Source organism: Rhipicephalus microplus, unplaced genomic scaffold (genome assembly GCF_043290135.1).
Source record: "Rhipicephalus microplus isolate Deutch F79 unplaced genomic scaffold, USDA_Rmic scaffold_1176, whole genome shotgun sequence".
Classification (NCBI taxonomy): domain Eukaryota; kingdom Metazoa; phylum Arthropoda; class Arachnida; order Ixodida; family Ixodidae; genus Rhipicephalus; species Rhipicephalus microplus.
Window position 1 is genome coordinate 1 of NW_027465714.1, and position 15,679 is coordinate 15,679.

Genomic DNA, 15,679 nt, shown 5'->3' on the forward strand with positions numbered 1-15,679 from the left:
TTTTACTCAGAATAAAAACAGAGGAAAGAAATCATAGATAAATATTAATTAGGTAATTACAGATAAACATGTCTCCAATTTGTTGCTTTTTGTTTTTTAGGTATGTGTTTCAGTATTCGGACTTCTTGGGGGCATTCTCGCCAACCAGAATACATATAAGGAATGTCCATCCTTTGGGATGAACGAAATATAAGTATTCTCACAAGATAAATCGTGATGAATGCTCGAAGAGACTGTTTTCTAATTTTCAATCCTGTTCAGGATGCCCATTTTTCGCTGACAAACATTAGTACAGTTGAACCCCTTTATAAGAGACACTGATGTAAGAGACAAATGGGTATAAGTGACATACCAGTGTGTCTACGATAAAACAGGTGTTTATAAGGAAATGAATACGCAGTATTCTGCTTATAAGAGACACCTCACATACATAAAAGACAAGAGTTGCTAGCCAGTGCATGTTTCTTATACGGGGGTTCAACCGTGTACCAAGACGCACCATTTCATGGTCTGCACTACGCTTACAAAATGAGACGGGCATAACGCAGGCCTCAGCCCACCTTGGAAGGCATGGTTGGAAGCGGTGTTGATGCCGGCACCCTCTTTCGGTACTGCGTGATGAAGTCATGTGCTCTCAGGTACGGTGGTGTCGCGCATTGCTCCAGCTTTTTCCGACGATTGATGGCCACTTGACTGTGTTTCTTTGCCATTCTAGGAAAAAAAAATAGAAAGGCGCAGCTTGCTATAGCGTCTAACCGCATACCTGAAGTTCATACCGTGAGGATTTGCGGTTTGAAGTGAGCAAGACTGTGCAGAGGCACCTTGACTTCTTAACTGTTGCTTCATTAACCTCAATTTTATGAGACATTGAACTGGTAAAAACATCTATCGAGAATGATTTTGAATTATTTGAATAGTGAAATGGAACAAATGAGCTAATAAAAATAAAAACGATTGGCACACTAAACAGGAACATCTATCAATCATTCTAGCTTTGCATGCTTGATTAAATACCAGAAAAAATCTGCTGTACACTCATCAACAATGAGAGCTCGAAACCATCTGTTGCAGAAAAGGGTACGTAAGTAAAGTTTTGATACAAAGCAAAGCCTGCGAGTGTCAAGTTTAATGACGATACATCATACCAATGAGCTGGCTTTAATTTTTCATTGGATTTCAAAGGTTAGGGCTTGCCTTGAATGCACGTGGCAAATCATGAGGCCATGCTGGAAAAAAAATCTCGACACCATGCGCTGAGAATAGCACTTATCAGATTATAGAAAGGTACAGAATACTGAATCTGTAATGTTGCACTAGTTCTTTTAATGTTGTCTGTGCTGAGTGTGTAGCGACATGGACATACCACGTGTGATGTATTGCAAAGACAAAAACAGATTACAAGACAAAACTGCATTATTCCCACTAACAGATAATTTACAAGCCTGACTTGCCACTTAAATAATGGACAAGGCAAGTCGGTCATACTGGCCACTTGTTCTAATCCATCTCGAGTGTGTGAGGTCACGACTTTGAACAACCATGAGCTATGTTAGACTTTAAAGTTCGAGGATGAATGGTAATTCAAGCAGCTAAGCACCTGCTGATCATGTGATTGCTGAGACGCGCCTTCTTGTGCTGCAGCCAGTTGGATACGACAGCCACGCCCACTGTGGGCTCCAGGCAGAGTGGCTCTGCAGTGGCCATGACCAGTGCCGCCTCCAGGTAGAGCTTATCCTCGAGACTCCACGAGTGGCCGTCGCCTCGTGCCACCAGGCCCACGTCGCAAAGCACAGACTGCAAATGCGTAAACTTTTTTAGCCTCTTGGCGTGCATACGAACCACAGCTAAGCTTGTGGAACTAAATCAGAGACATAACAAAAGTAGTTCGTTATTTAAATTTAGTTACTCAAATATTAACTCTGACACTAGACTTACTCATGAGGAAAGTCACGTGTCCAATGGTGGCTCTTTTATTCACACCCTGAGGCTATTGCACAACAAACGAGGAGCATAACATGGGAGGGCAGTCGCTAATTTCAATGTCTCAATACACAGAAAGACATTTCAGAATCATGCTCATGATGTATAGTACTTTAATCATTATCAAGACATGGCAGCTAACTACAATGGTGATAGTGAATCATGAAAGTATGATGATGTATTTGAGAACTCAATATGATGAAGATCTTGCTTCCTGGACCTGTAGATCGGGTGCATCCAGACGTCTAAACATAATGATCACATCACCTGTACTAGCAAATAAGTGCTTCGGTGTGCTGTGCTGAACAACAAAGGGAGGTTATGAGATTGCCGGTGCGAGTTACCAGCAGCTGGTATACACTTTGCATTTGCGAAATGCTGAAACCAAGCCTAGCTGAAAAATCGGTCATAAAGGTTCAATCAGCCATCAGTCATCAGCCTTCAATTTTCTTCTGGTGCAATAACTAGGTAATGCAGTTTAAATGTCGAGGGCCTGATAGTTATCAGCTGATTGAGCAAGCTTGGCTAAGAACAACAGTGAGAATACAAGCTTTAATACTAAATGTCTTGGTTTAGTGTGTTTTGAACAAAAAACATTGACCGTGGTGCAATGTATTACAATAACTAGACAGATGATGAGCAAATTCTAAATGTAGGGAGAAAGCGAGGGGCCCAAAGCATATCCGCTAAGGCAAGCGCATAACTCCATTCTCTAAAATCCATAGTCTCGCACAGCAACAGCTCAAACTCACCTGAGTTGTTGGTCTTAGGAGTACATAGTGCGTGGCAAATGTGCCCATTGTTGGCAAGCACCTCCTGTGGTCTCGCACTTCAACGACTATGCAGCCGCTGTAGAATACTGGTGCCTAGAAGATAAGTGTGCCAAATGGTAAACGCACAAATCGTGAAGAGGATATTTGTGTGCATGTGAACTTTGAGCCACTTGGCAAACACAAAGTGAGAGGACGTGGCATACCTGAGATCTTTCCAAAAGGTCAACAAGGATTGGTGGAAGCTTTAGCGTGCAAAAGAAACAGAGAAGGACAATAAAGCTCTTTCAATAAATTTGCATATCCAGTTGCTACTCGAAAGCCGTTTTCATCATTTATGTTTGACAAGAGAAAACAATCCATGCAAAGCTGGCGGCAGTGAGAAAGTAAATGGTACGCTATTTAAATCAAGTTGCTCCCGATAAATATTTCATAAACCTTTCTATAGTGAAAGCGAAGCAATTATTCACATAAACTGAATTCTGTGAAAAAGTGAAAATACCTACTTGTAAAAAAAATCAATTTACAGGAAACAAGAACAAGAAAGTGGGGCCAAAGTGAACATACTTTATATTGCATTTGTCGAAAACTGCTGTAAATCATCACCATACTTCACGTGTGTGAATGACAATTATTTTCAAGCAAAATGAACTTGCAAAAAAACTTTTTGCCCGCTATAGTGCCAATGTGCTGCTTCCTTACCAAATACATGCTATTACTTGAGTGTTCTAGCTCCCTTGGTCAACACAATTAAACACTGCATCTGTAAACGGAAGTGGCTGGAAAAAGTATTCACATGGGACTATATTACCAAATTCTCGGTTATACGTGAAGACTCTGCATTGACAAATATAGCCAACTTTGGACAGCTACTGAAGTGCAAGTATGCTTTGTAAAGTCTCCACTAACTTTAAATATGTGCATGCGGTGCTACCTATGAATTCTGCAGAGGGCACGAAGGTTTTTCTCTGACTGCTCACGTATTCCTGCCCGACATGACAGATAAGTTGTCGACCACGTATCATACAAAATTTAGTGACAAAAAAATTCGGCGGTCTTCTAGTACGCCACACCTACATGGAGCAAAACGAACAATTCTATATAATGTACTTGATTACATGGTTCTGATGCAAAACATCAAACTGGTCAAATGCATGTACCTTAATTATTACAAAGTGTTTTTTTTTTTGTGGGTGTGTGAAAAATAGAACGGGTTTATGTGTATGTCTTTTATTGTGTGGTAGTTCATGTTGAGAAAAAAAGCAATAAAAATAAATGCCCCACAGGACCAAAAAAGTGTCCCGGTTCACGGTACATCATTCTGTGATATAATAGAATATTGCCTTTTATACTTTTACTGATTTGATGCATACAAACGTGTAAGGACAGTGCACTCACATGAACACACTTCATCTGCATGTGTTTACAGCATTGCAAATGGATGCAGTTTTGTTTCCATAAAAACTCCGTGTTTATGTTTCATGTGGTCGTGTACGAGCAGTACATCCGGACAGTGCTCTTTCGTGGCGAAAGGATTTCAAAACAATGTGATGATTGCAGCGACAACTTACCTCTTCATTGTCTATGTACTGCAAGAGTTCACTTTCCTGGAGTAATGAGAAACAAGGAAATGATCACCACAATGAGAACACAAGCAAAATAAACATTTCCCACACCTGATGTCGACGGGTGGGAACTATACAACAATAGCTCACCTCATAAGGCAGGCGAATGGTTTCCGTTTCTGTGCCATTCTTGGTTTTCAGCATGAGGGAGTAACCTTCGTTGCCGGCATAGAGGTTCAGGACGAGACAATTCAATTTCTCTCTGGACACAAGCTTTGCCAGGAGATTTGAGCCATTGTACAAATTCTGCACGTAAACCACGGCGAAGAAGACGGGTGAACAGACAGCGAGATAACAGTAAACAGTATCAACATGAGATAGCGAAACTAACCTTGTTCCTCAAATTAAAATTGCATTCGGACAAATAGAGCTCAGTCAGCTTCTGTTGCAACGACGGGCTGTAACGAAACCGAAAGTTTAGCGTTAATGTCAGCAATAGTACAGGCACACGTAAACGAACAGGCTGAACGACACACTCACTATTTTTCTTTGCGATGTTCACGACTTAACTTCCCAGGCTGCTGCTTGGCTGTTTGCAACAATACCTGTACAAAATGACGCTCGACATGACAAGCGATCGAAGATGCGTACTCGCGAACCAACGGAAAACTTCACTTACGTTTGCCTGTTGAAGGCAAGATGAGATTGTAGTCATCGATGACATAGAGTCAATCAAATGAGTGATGGGAGAAATCTACAAGCGCAGGATGCAGGAAATAACTGTGAGGAAGTCGCCCGACTCGACAGACGCCGATCGCGGCCACAGAACTAACGCGATTTCACGCGAAATCGTTCAAAGTACTCACCCGTCAGCTGATGTTTACACCGACGCACTGGACTCTCTCATTCGAGCGTCCGTTTACAAACGCACGCGAACACAGACACATTGTCACTGACGAGCGCATATCTGCGCATTCTCGCTAACATGTACATATGCTAAAATCACGACGGATACGCAAGGATCCGTTCCAGATCATTTTGAGCGCCGTTTCGAGGAAACTCATTAAAAAAACTCAGCTTCGCAAACGCCAACTAGGGCACCATTTTGACCAGAGTTACCAGATGTTTCAAAAAGCATGGTTAGAACGCAGAAAGTGCATCAAAGTTATATTAACGCATTCAAAATTCAATGAATTGCATTCAAATCAATAGCAAATAATTTTTGATTACAAGTATTTCTATATTTTTTAGAAATAATGGAGGTTGAAACTTGCCTTTTATATGACAGTTACTATTGAGTATTAGTTTGAGTATATTGAGTATTATTATTGAGTAAAGGCTCTGAGGCCTTTACCTTGTGTTGTACGACCAGATACAACTACATTATGGTTTATATTTTAATGCTAGCTTTAGCCTCGCTTGTGGCCTCGCTCGTTTGTGTTTGGCGGACGGACATTGGCAGTCAACAAACTCTGTGCGACTCTTTTTCGGCCGACTCCTCGAGCCGTAACAACGGTGAGTGAATTGGTTCTCAATCGTCAGCAATCCTGGTACGACTAATTAATTAAAATGTTTTCCTTAACGTGTGCTGGTTTATGAGACACCCTTAGTTTGTATAAAGCTGTGATCACTTCATCGTTTTGCGTGCTACATTTATTAACGAACGTTCAAATCCGCGCTACCTACCGCTCAGCTGGAGACGTGCAGTCAAGTCTGCGTGTCGTGCATGCAACTTAAGATTTGTCTCTTGTGACCCATTAAACGGCGGTGTTCGCTGCGTGCATTTTTTTTTTTCTTGCAGATGGCAAGGATCAAGGGTGAAGGGAAGCGCGAGAAGCGCGGAAAGTCTACGCTCAATGAGGTTGTCACAAGGGAGTACACCATCCACCTTCACAAGCGATTGCACGGTATCGGTTTCAAGAAGCGCGCACCTCGTGCCATAAAAGAGATCAGGAAGTTCGCAGAGAAGCAGATGGGAACCTCAGACGTCCGAGTTGACACCAGGTTGAACAAGTTCATCTGGTCCAAGGGAATCAGGTGAGCCGGCAGTGTGTTGGCACCGCAACACAAAACCTTCAAACGTAAATGGAAATGTATCGCGTGGGCCCCAAAGTACGTTTGTCGCAGTTTCTGACTGATGAAATTTCATTGGTATCACTTCGGGTACGGTGGGTTTAGCTGATCTGCGAAATGACCTGGAGTCTCTTTTGATCAGTTCGCGTTTTGCTCGCTCTCACATCTGTCTATGAACCGCTGTAGCACGTAATTATAGAGCTATGAGTAATGTAGGGTTTCCGTAGTCGTAACAGACATTATAGAATTCTAGTCGGTCTGTTTTTCCCGCTACAGTGAGCATTGCCATCTCTTGGGACCTAAGCGCAATCTTGTGATAAAAGCTCATTTCTAACTGTAATGCTGATACCTTATTGAAGCTGTTTTATCCTCCGAACCAGTCAAATGTCTTTTTTTCTGTTAGTACTCAATGCAGTGAAATGCAAGTCAATTTCAGATGACCATGTGGTTGCTTGCTTGCTCTCCTTTCATATGCACCTGAGGCACTCGAACTCCCAACTTTATGGAGTGTTCGAGAATATTACACGCTGGTGCAAAAGAAACGGCAGGTGATAACTACCCGACTGCCTTTTCAACATGTGGGCACAGGGATTTAACGCTCGCCAATAGAAATTCTCTCGTTTATTTTTTCTCATTGGATGGTGGTGTTGTTCCATTAGGTGTGCCCTGATATTTGTATTTGTACAAGGCACACCTTAGTGACTACAATTATCTGCCAGGGTGGCCTATTAGATATTAGGTAATCGTCACCCGCCTCTGATGCACTGCTTTTAGTTATTCAACTTTAACGTGTACAGCTTCCTCAGCAGCCATTAGCAATCTGGGGTGATAATGGTAGTGGCTTTGCTTGCTGCTGGTCTAGGGATCACGGTTTCAGTGGGCTTTTTCTGGGTTTAAACAGCACCTCTTATGGAGATTGCCAAAATCGAAATTGGTAGTCCTTGCCCTTGATGTTGTCTGCTGCAAGCCGGTCGGCAATCTCGGAGGCCTCCATTTGCGCCTTTCTTTCTGGGAATTATTTGAAAGTTTGTTGCACCAGATATTGCTAGGTCCGTATTTGTGCTTAGGCCACCAAAAATTATGCCACCTGCCTTGTTGATGCCGATGTGCATACGCAGAAAAGCCCATTGTTCTGGCCATGGTTACCCATATTAAAGCGGATTAAGTGCAAAAATTTTTGTGTATTCATTCAGACATGTTGAAGTACACATAAATCGAATATTGAGTAGACGAGAACTGTAAAGCATTGTTCTAATAAGCAGGTAGCACTTGTTTAGGTGGTCTGCACAACCCTAGTAGTGTCCAAAGCACCTGCCTCTCAGCAGTTCCGACGAAGATGTTATCACTGCCCAACAGCCGGCACCAGGGTTTCTTGTCACGTCAATTGTGGGAAACCTGCGCCAATTGTGCCAACTGGAAATTTCTGCGCCATACTGCTTCAAGAGCAACCTTTCTCATTTGTGTCATTGCTGCGCCGTAAAGTGGTTTTGGAACCGAAAGTAATGTTGACAGCACGCATCGGGAGCGAATATTACGTAATGGTTGCCATCTTGTACACTTACTTTGCTGCAATTGAATGGAAATACACCAGTAGCACTTTGTTTCGCCTTCATTGTACTACAATTCACTTGTTTACTGTGAGTGATTTGGGACTAGCGATAGTGTTAGTATATACTGACTAGTTGCTTCGTCTTCAAGCCGTCACTGTGATAACCTGCGGTTGCAAATCATTGATCACTTGTTATTTTGTATAAAGGATTTACTGCATTGAAAAATAAAATGCTCAGCTAAGTTATGTCAAGACAGTGCACCCCTGCACAGAGCAGGTCTGCCATTAGTGTTTTCAACTAACTGCTACTGGTCAAAACAAATTTAGAACCTCCCACGGATCACATCTTGGCATTATTGTTACTTGGAATTAATGAACTCTGGGTTACCCCACAGCCCACGAGTTCGTTATTTTGGTGTTTGTTGTGCTTTACGAAGACAAATAGTCTGTTGGAAGAGGTTAGAGTTGACGTTAATGTATTCCACATTACCATGCAGGAGTGTTCCATTCCGAGTCCGTGTGAGGCTAGCCCGCAGGCGCAACGAAGACGAGGACTCCCCCAACCAGCTGTACACGCTGGTCACATACGTCCCTGTGGAGAGCTTCAAGAGTGAGTATAAACAGTTGCTGCAATGCTTAGTGCATCTGGGAACACTCAAAAGACCCCAAACTATCCAGGAGTTGAAATTTGATTGTATTGTTGCAGCTGTGCATTAGCCTACAACAAAAATGTAGCCGTAAGAATTTTTCTAGGTGGTGCCGTGATAGGGTAGTTACATGCGCTCAGTGATCTAAAAGAAGACCTTACATATTTCGCTTTTTCCTTTGCTATGTGTCATTCTGTTGGCTTGACTGTACTCCTGGCAGAGTTCTTGTCACCGTGAGAGGACGACAAGCAGCGACCACTTCCACCTTGAACACAGCATTGTGCGACCTTTGCTCTGCGGCACGCCTCTCGTGGGCGCTTGCAGAACTGGAGTGCAAGAGTGGTGACAGTTGTAGGCGGGGCCTATGCCGCGTCGTCTGCTAAATTGTGGCGGCTGTGCCGATTCTTGCTTGCTTTGCTCGACAAGTGCAGTGACTGCTGCTTGTTCCACCCAGCTTTTACGCCTTCATAAGTTTCAACCTTGGCCCGTCCATGAACCAAATCTCCAAACTGTGCTGCAGCTCGCAAAACTAAGCGTAAGCGGTGCCATAATAGGGGAGTTCTTCAGGCGACCATGTTATTTTATCTTTTTTCATATGCACCCGAGACACTCGAACTCTCACTTCATGGGGTGTTTGAGAATATTACACGATGGTGCTAAAGAAATGTCAGGTGATAACTACCCGACTGCCTTTTTTAACATCTGGGCACCGGGATTTAGCACTTGCCAACACTATTCCTCTCATCTATTCATTCCCATGGGATGGTAGTGTTGTTTCATTAGGTGTGCCCTCATATTTGTATTTGTACAAGACGCACCTTAGGGACTAAATTCGGCTGCCAAGGTGGCCCATCAGATATTAGGTAATCATCCCCTGCCACTTGTCTGTCCGGTGTGCTGCTTTTAGTCAGTCAACTTTGACACGTGCAGTTTCCCCAACAGTCGTAAGCAATCTGGGGTGATGATGGTAGCATGAATACTTAGTTTCAGTGACTTGGGCAAAGGTTCTTTAGTTTGGAAGGGCGGCTCACCACTTTTGTTCTGAAGTAGGGCTCAGCAAGCACATGGTCAATCTTGTGCTCAGTATGTCAAGCAAAAAAAAAAAAGTCACGCCATATCCACGGAATGAAGACAATAAGTGGGCGAAGCTCGAGAGACGGTGATCATCAATAAACCACAACTCTCCTGTGAATAGTTAGCCGATTACATCATTAAAAGAATGTAAGACTGTGCATATATTATATGAATCAACATCTATTTTGTTCTTTTTTTTTTTCGTTCATTCTTTTCACAGTCATGGCAGCTGAATTGCGAGGTCCTTTCATTATTACGGCTTTATGGTCTTTGAAGTGAAGCGAGAGAGGTTCTTGTACTGGCTGCAGTGTGAAATTTGAAAACACTAAGTCTGCACATCCCTAAGATTGTGGTAGGTTGCATATGGATATATCTGAGTGCGTGTTTGGAAAGCATGTGCTGCACGATGCAGTCATTGGCAATGAGGTTCGTGCGTCCGTACGTTCATGTGTCTGTTCATCTGTTGGATGGATGGATGGATGGATGTGGCTGTACCCTTTAGATCGGGCGGTGGCTAACGCCACCTAGCCGTAATACTTAGTGAACTAACCACTAGATTTATCTTTTTTTTCCTGTAAATAGTGAGGTTGACGATTCGAACTGTGCAGTGGAGGGTTTCATTTTCACTCGTGCCTTGACTTTAGCCACCAATTGGATAACCTCCTTCTAGGAGGTTATCTCCCTGTCCTTGTCTCCCTGTCCCTTGTCTACCCGCTTAAAGTCTATTTTGCCCTCCCTGTCCCTAAACCCCAGTGCTTTGAAAAACTCTGCGCCATCATCCTGAACTATAGGGTGAAGCCCCTTACAGAACATTATCAAGTGTTCGGCAGTTTCTTCTTCCTCTCTACACGCACTGCATACTGTGTCTACTCCTTCGTATAGTTCACATATGCGCCACCTGCTGAGTGAGTCAGACAACTAGGGGGTTACGAACCGGTCACAAAAGACATGCATGGACAGATCCGCGGCTTAAGAGCTTCGCCACTGAAAAAATTCGGGAGGGGGCGCATGCATATTGTGCCACCCCTTGGCTACATAACTGCTGAGTTGCTGTTTACCCAGTCACAACAATGTTCCTGCTGCTCATGTGACTCCTTTTGATCAGCCTCAAGGCTAGGCATGCCACGAAATTTGCGATGAATGCATAGCAAGGTCTTACATAACAGCTTTAAATGTGGGAAAGTTTTCATTTGTTAGTCACTTGAAAACAAAAGGATGTGAGCAGTTTGTCCATTTCAAAGTAGTGACATATCATTCGGGTGTTACCAGCACTGTTGCCTTCACGCGCTAGCCTATATGTCACCAGAACGCTGCCCTCATTTTTTTACTTATTTGCAAGCGAGCTTTTTCGTACCATTCTTGCAGACAAATTAAGCAGCGTTCAAATATAGTTTTTAGGTAAACTCATGCCAGGAAATTGGTGCACCAAAAAACCACTGCTGTCAAATCTTTCCTTGTGTCTGCAGGCACTGAGTGAAGCTTCCCCTCCTTTTTATTGCTATGCGGCCCAAGGCCCTCTCGTCACTTTTAGTCTTTCTTCAGCACAGCATGGAATGTTATATTATTGACTTTATTGTGCAAATGTCCAGCTGATAAAAAAAAAATCCTTGCATATTTACCAAGTAGATGCTGATAATAGAGTGAAGCTATGTCTAAAGGTCCATAATGTCAATGGTGAAGCACCGAATAGCTAGTATCATAAAGCATAGTTGGGTGGACAAGATGGACGGAAAGTCTATTTTCAAACCACACGTGCACTCTAAAGATTGTTTTGCGCACAGATGTTTCGCACCTGCGCTTCGGCTGTGCCTGGCACCTGGATGGATTGAAGTGGGATGGACATCATGCAGTCCTAAGCAGCTTCGCTCCTAAAAATTGTCAGTTGCGGTAATGTTTTGGTTAGCACGAAATAGCTTGGTAGATTAGTAGGTAAAAGCTGGATGGCACGGGGCGCCGTTGCGTATACAAAATCGGGCCCAATGCTTAATTTGCGCGCATACAACAAGAGCGAAGTTAGCTTCACCACAAAGCAATTGCGATTCGGCGAAGCCGCCACGCTTTAGCGGACTACACAACGGGTACTCAACCTACAGCTGTCGCTGCACTTACGAGCTAGTCCCCCAGTGACCACAAGAGCAGTTCAACGGATCACTGGCTGCAATGTTGTTCAAGGTGGAAGTGGTTGCCTCTTGCCTGCAAGTCCACAACAGGTTCTTTTTGTGAGTGACAGGAGCAGCCGATGTCATGGTGAATGCGGATTACCAAAAGGCACGGAGAAGAAAAGGGATTGGAATTTGTGGGGCACATATCCCTCGTAGCTCTGCCATGTTTGGCACTTGATGTCGTGACTGCATTCTGAACTCTGTTTACCTTAAAATTTTTTTAAAGAAATATTTAAATTGGTTTAGGGGCTTTTTAAGCAGTTTGTAATGGTACTTTGGGGACTATCTTGAAGTTTATGTTGGTGTAGAGGCATTATTATTGGCGAGGACAACCTGAGTCTGAACATTGTTTTGAATTCCCCCCCCCCCCTATGTTTTTGTAATAAATGTATATGAGAGGTTGGTGCCAATGCGTGGTGCCAGCTACTCCTCTTCTCTTGCGCAAAAGTTGACATTGCATGTTTTGTAGCAAACACAAGGTTGTACATATGTACATAGCACAACACTTGCGCAATGAGTCCACATTTTCAATACTGAGATGTGTTCACATCACACAGGAATGTGTCTGCACCACTTGGTACTGATGACGTCGTTACATTTCATTTATTACACCCTAAGGGCCCAAAGGCATCATATTAGGGGGCATACAGAGGTTTCTAAACAGTATAATACAATAATTGGTAACAAATCAAATCAAGCAAAATAACAAATGGATGTAGCATCGGGTACGCACACTGCGAAAAATTGGTCCCAAATCTGCATGTGACACCGCAAATGTTCTGAAAAGACATTAGTCTTGCGTCTGGGGAGAGTGAACAAAACGTTTATTTGATGTTCTGCACAAGAAAATCGATGATTGGTATTCTGGAAGCGCATCGAGGCACGTTAGACACAAGCGCCATCTGGCAGTTATCTTCGAAAACGAAGGCGTGCAGCCCGCGGAGAAAGATGCGCGCCAGTCTCGGAGGTGATAAGGTGTAGAATGCAAAGCTGCGGGCAGGTGTCACCACCGTGACGTCGTAGCAAAGCATTGGAAACACTTTCTGAGCATCGCGTTGCACTGTCAGCGCAGCGCGATAAACACTACATTCCTTTAGAGTTACTTGTGTGTGCCTCTTCTAGTATAAAGGTAGACATACAAAACATCGAAGCGTTGTTGTGGTGCCTCGGATATGCGTGATAATTGCTTTAATTGACAATTGCACAGATATGAACGCTAAACCTTGAGCAATATTGGTGGGCACTGCGGATAAGGTTGGCCGTTTGGTGCCGTTTGAGGTATCGTTAGGGCGTACAGACAAATGTACAGACAGGCAGACCAAAATATTTTCGTCGAAGGTCCCCAAGAAAGACTATAGTCTTTAAAATTCAACATCCTTTGTTAGGCGCATATTGGAAAAAATAAATGCACAGGTTTTGCAAAAGTAAAATAATCAAGGGCGTAAACTTTTTATGATTGTGTCCATCTTGAATTAAAAAAAGCTGTGAGGTCTTAGTGCACTGCGTCCATGTAGTTTGGCTTCCTTTCACAGTATAATTGCAATTTTGGCAAACTATTGAATTGTTCAAGTCATTGTCATGATCTGTGATGCACAAAAGAGGTGGTGTAGGAACTATAAAAGTGGTATTTTTATTGGTCCTACTAAATTAATAAGAGCTGCCACATGTTGAAGTCAGATCGTGCTTTTCCTTCAGTAACGGTATTCTTATAGCGTGAAACATCACAAAACTTAGGCCTCTCTGTCTGTAATTATTTTAAGGTAGTTCATTGTCCTGCTGGTAATTAGTAGGATGCAACGGAGAGAGGGGTGGTCCATTTATCTCATTTTGTCCCAGTTTGTCTGAACAGTTTTTATTGATTGCCATGTTAGCACAGCACAGTGTCTAAAGGTGATTTGTTGTCACAGACAACAAAAGCGTGACATTTCATCTATGGAGAACATACTTTTATTACTCTGCATATTTATTTTTATACCACCAAATTGTGCATTTCCACTATTTAGGATGCAATGCACTTCTGTTTACCTCTGACCGCAAGTGTATTTGTCATATTGAACCCTTTCTGGATTAGCAGGTACAATGTGATTTTCAAAACAGATATGTTTTATATTCCTTTTTTTTTTTTTTTGGCATCTTGAACTGGTCGGTAAATGTTAACTGATTTCTTATTGTTATAGGAGTTGCTGTACCAATAAATGCTCCATCAGGTAGTATCTCTATAGGCTATCCCTGCACAGAATGGAGTCTTCTAGAAATACAATTGCTAAAAGTTACTTGCACTATCTATTGTTGGAGTTAATTTAGATGTAAAATATGAAGAGTGTATAGTGGTGTCTCAAGAGAAATGCATGTCACTCTTGTTTCAAAACAGGCATGCTTCCGCAGCATTTTATTTAAGCTTTGCCATACTTGTGTCCTTTAGAGGATCATCCTGTGTGAAAACTGGTTTTAGGTTTTTGCATTGTACTAAACTCCTGCTTTTTCTTTCTCCTTTTCCAGAGCTCCAGACTGTCAATGTGGAGTCCAGTGACAACTGATGTGCATTGCGTAAAATAAAAAGGTGTACAGAATTTTTTCGTGTTGTTTATACGAAGGCGTTTCTGGATACTCTTCTCTTTGTATTGAAGGACAAAGACTACATGGGTGTAGAATGTCCGCTACAAAGAATAGTAGATACATTAGAAAATGTTCTCTCAAAACTTCTGAACAAAGGGCTCGATAGTGTTTTTAGCTGTATTGGATCTGTGACAGTATTGAGAATGACAAGCCATGACAATTTCAGTGTGGTGCAGAGGATGCAGCTGCTGTGCAATGCCACATTTATACCGCTTCAGTCAACTGCCGCTTATGTAGATCCATACAGTATTGTAAATTGCCGGTTACGTATTTGCTTGCTGATAAATACCATAGGCACGATATCTGAGTTACTGAGGTAAAGGTCCTTTGATATGCCCATCGGAGAGAGACCAGCACAAGCACATGAATGCAAGCATTCATCATCTAACAACTCGTAATTTTCATGATTATCATGCAATGCTTTAAGAGCGTTGATGGCTCTGGCATGCAGTTTTTTTGTTATTTTTTTATTTATTACATATTGCAGTCCGTAGACCAAGCAGGAGGGGCACAAAAAGAGAGCATAGCGAAAAAAGCAAACAAGTTATACAGCAAGTTAGAATACACAAAGCTACTGAAAAACAAGTCATATTAAATAGGATGCTTAGTTATACATATCTAGAAAAAAAAAGTGAACAAACTTCTAGAAACAGTTTCAAGCACAAAAAAGTAAAGCTACACAGTTGAAATAATAAGATGAGGTAATCTAGCATTGAAATATCAACCGTGTTGATTACACAAAAAGATGCATGTAGTTTTCAAAGTCGGGAATGCCACGTTCAGGAAAAACATTTGAAGGCAGTGCATTCCATTGGCTAATGGTTCTCTGAAAGAAGGAATGTTTGAAAAGGTTAGTACGTGCAAAGTAAGGTGTCAGATCATGATTGTGAGCATGCCTGGTTTTCCTGGAAGAAGAGGGAGAGATGTATTTACTGGGATCGATATTAAACTGATGATTACAAAGCAGGAAAAGAAACTTGAGTCTGGCGATAGTTCTACGCTGTTTCAAGAGCGGAATGTTGTTAGTAGCCATAAGTGATGAAGGTGAATCAAGATTGTGATAGGCATTATAGATGAATCTTACCGCTCTCCTCTGGACCATTTCAAGTTTATAAACATCCTTTTTAAAATACGGGTCCCAGGCTACGCATGCGTACTCTAGACGGGGTCGAATAAATGTATTATATGCAAGAAGTTTGATCTGAGTTGGCGCGTTTTTTAGTTTGTGTCTAAGAAACCCTAG

General features: G+C 42.4%; 2 protein-coding genes across 3 annotated transcripts; one reads left to right on the plus strand and one right to left on the minus strand.

Moving 5' to 3' along the window:
• Window positions 1–450: 450 nt before the first annotated feature.
• LOC142796137 (transcription factor SPT20 homolog) lies at window positions 451–5,407 on the minus strand. Its single transcript, XM_075886231.1, has 10 exons — window positions 5,182–5,407; window positions 4,995–5,069; window positions 4,856–4,920; window positions 4,707–4,773; window positions 4,466–4,621; window positions 4,322–4,357; window positions 2,957–2,995; window positions 2,733–2,846; window positions 1,598–1,794; window positions 451–711 (listed from the first exon to the last, which is right to left on the minus strand). Exons 2-10 carry the CDS (start codon window positions 5,037–5,039, stop codon window positions 552–554), a joined length of 879 nt encoding a protein of 292 aa, XP_075742346.1. The 5' UTR covers window positions 5,040–5,069; window positions 5,182–5,407; the 3' UTR covers window positions 451–551.
• Window positions 5,408–5,690: 283 nt separating this feature from the next.
• Window positions 5,691–14,390, plus strand: LOC142796138 (large ribosomal subunit protein eL31-like). 2 transcript variants are annotated; one of them, XM_075886232.1, is made up of 4 exons: window positions 5,691–5,830; window positions 6,117–6,352; window positions 8,435–8,547; window positions 14,320–14,390. In XM_075886232.1, the coding sequence occupies exons 2-4, from the start codon at window positions 6,117–6,119 to the stop codon at window positions 14,355–14,357; spliced, it is 387 nt and encodes a 128-aa protein (XP_075742347.1). In that variant the 5' UTR covers window positions 5,691–5,830; the 3' UTR covers window positions 14,358–14,390. The 2 variants fall into 2 exon arrangements, with proteins under 2 accessions (XP_075742347.1, XP_075742349.1); XM_075886234.1 differs by having other exon boundaries at window positions 5,739–5,865.
• The last annotated feature ends 1,289 nt before the right edge of the window (window positions 14,391–15,679 follow it).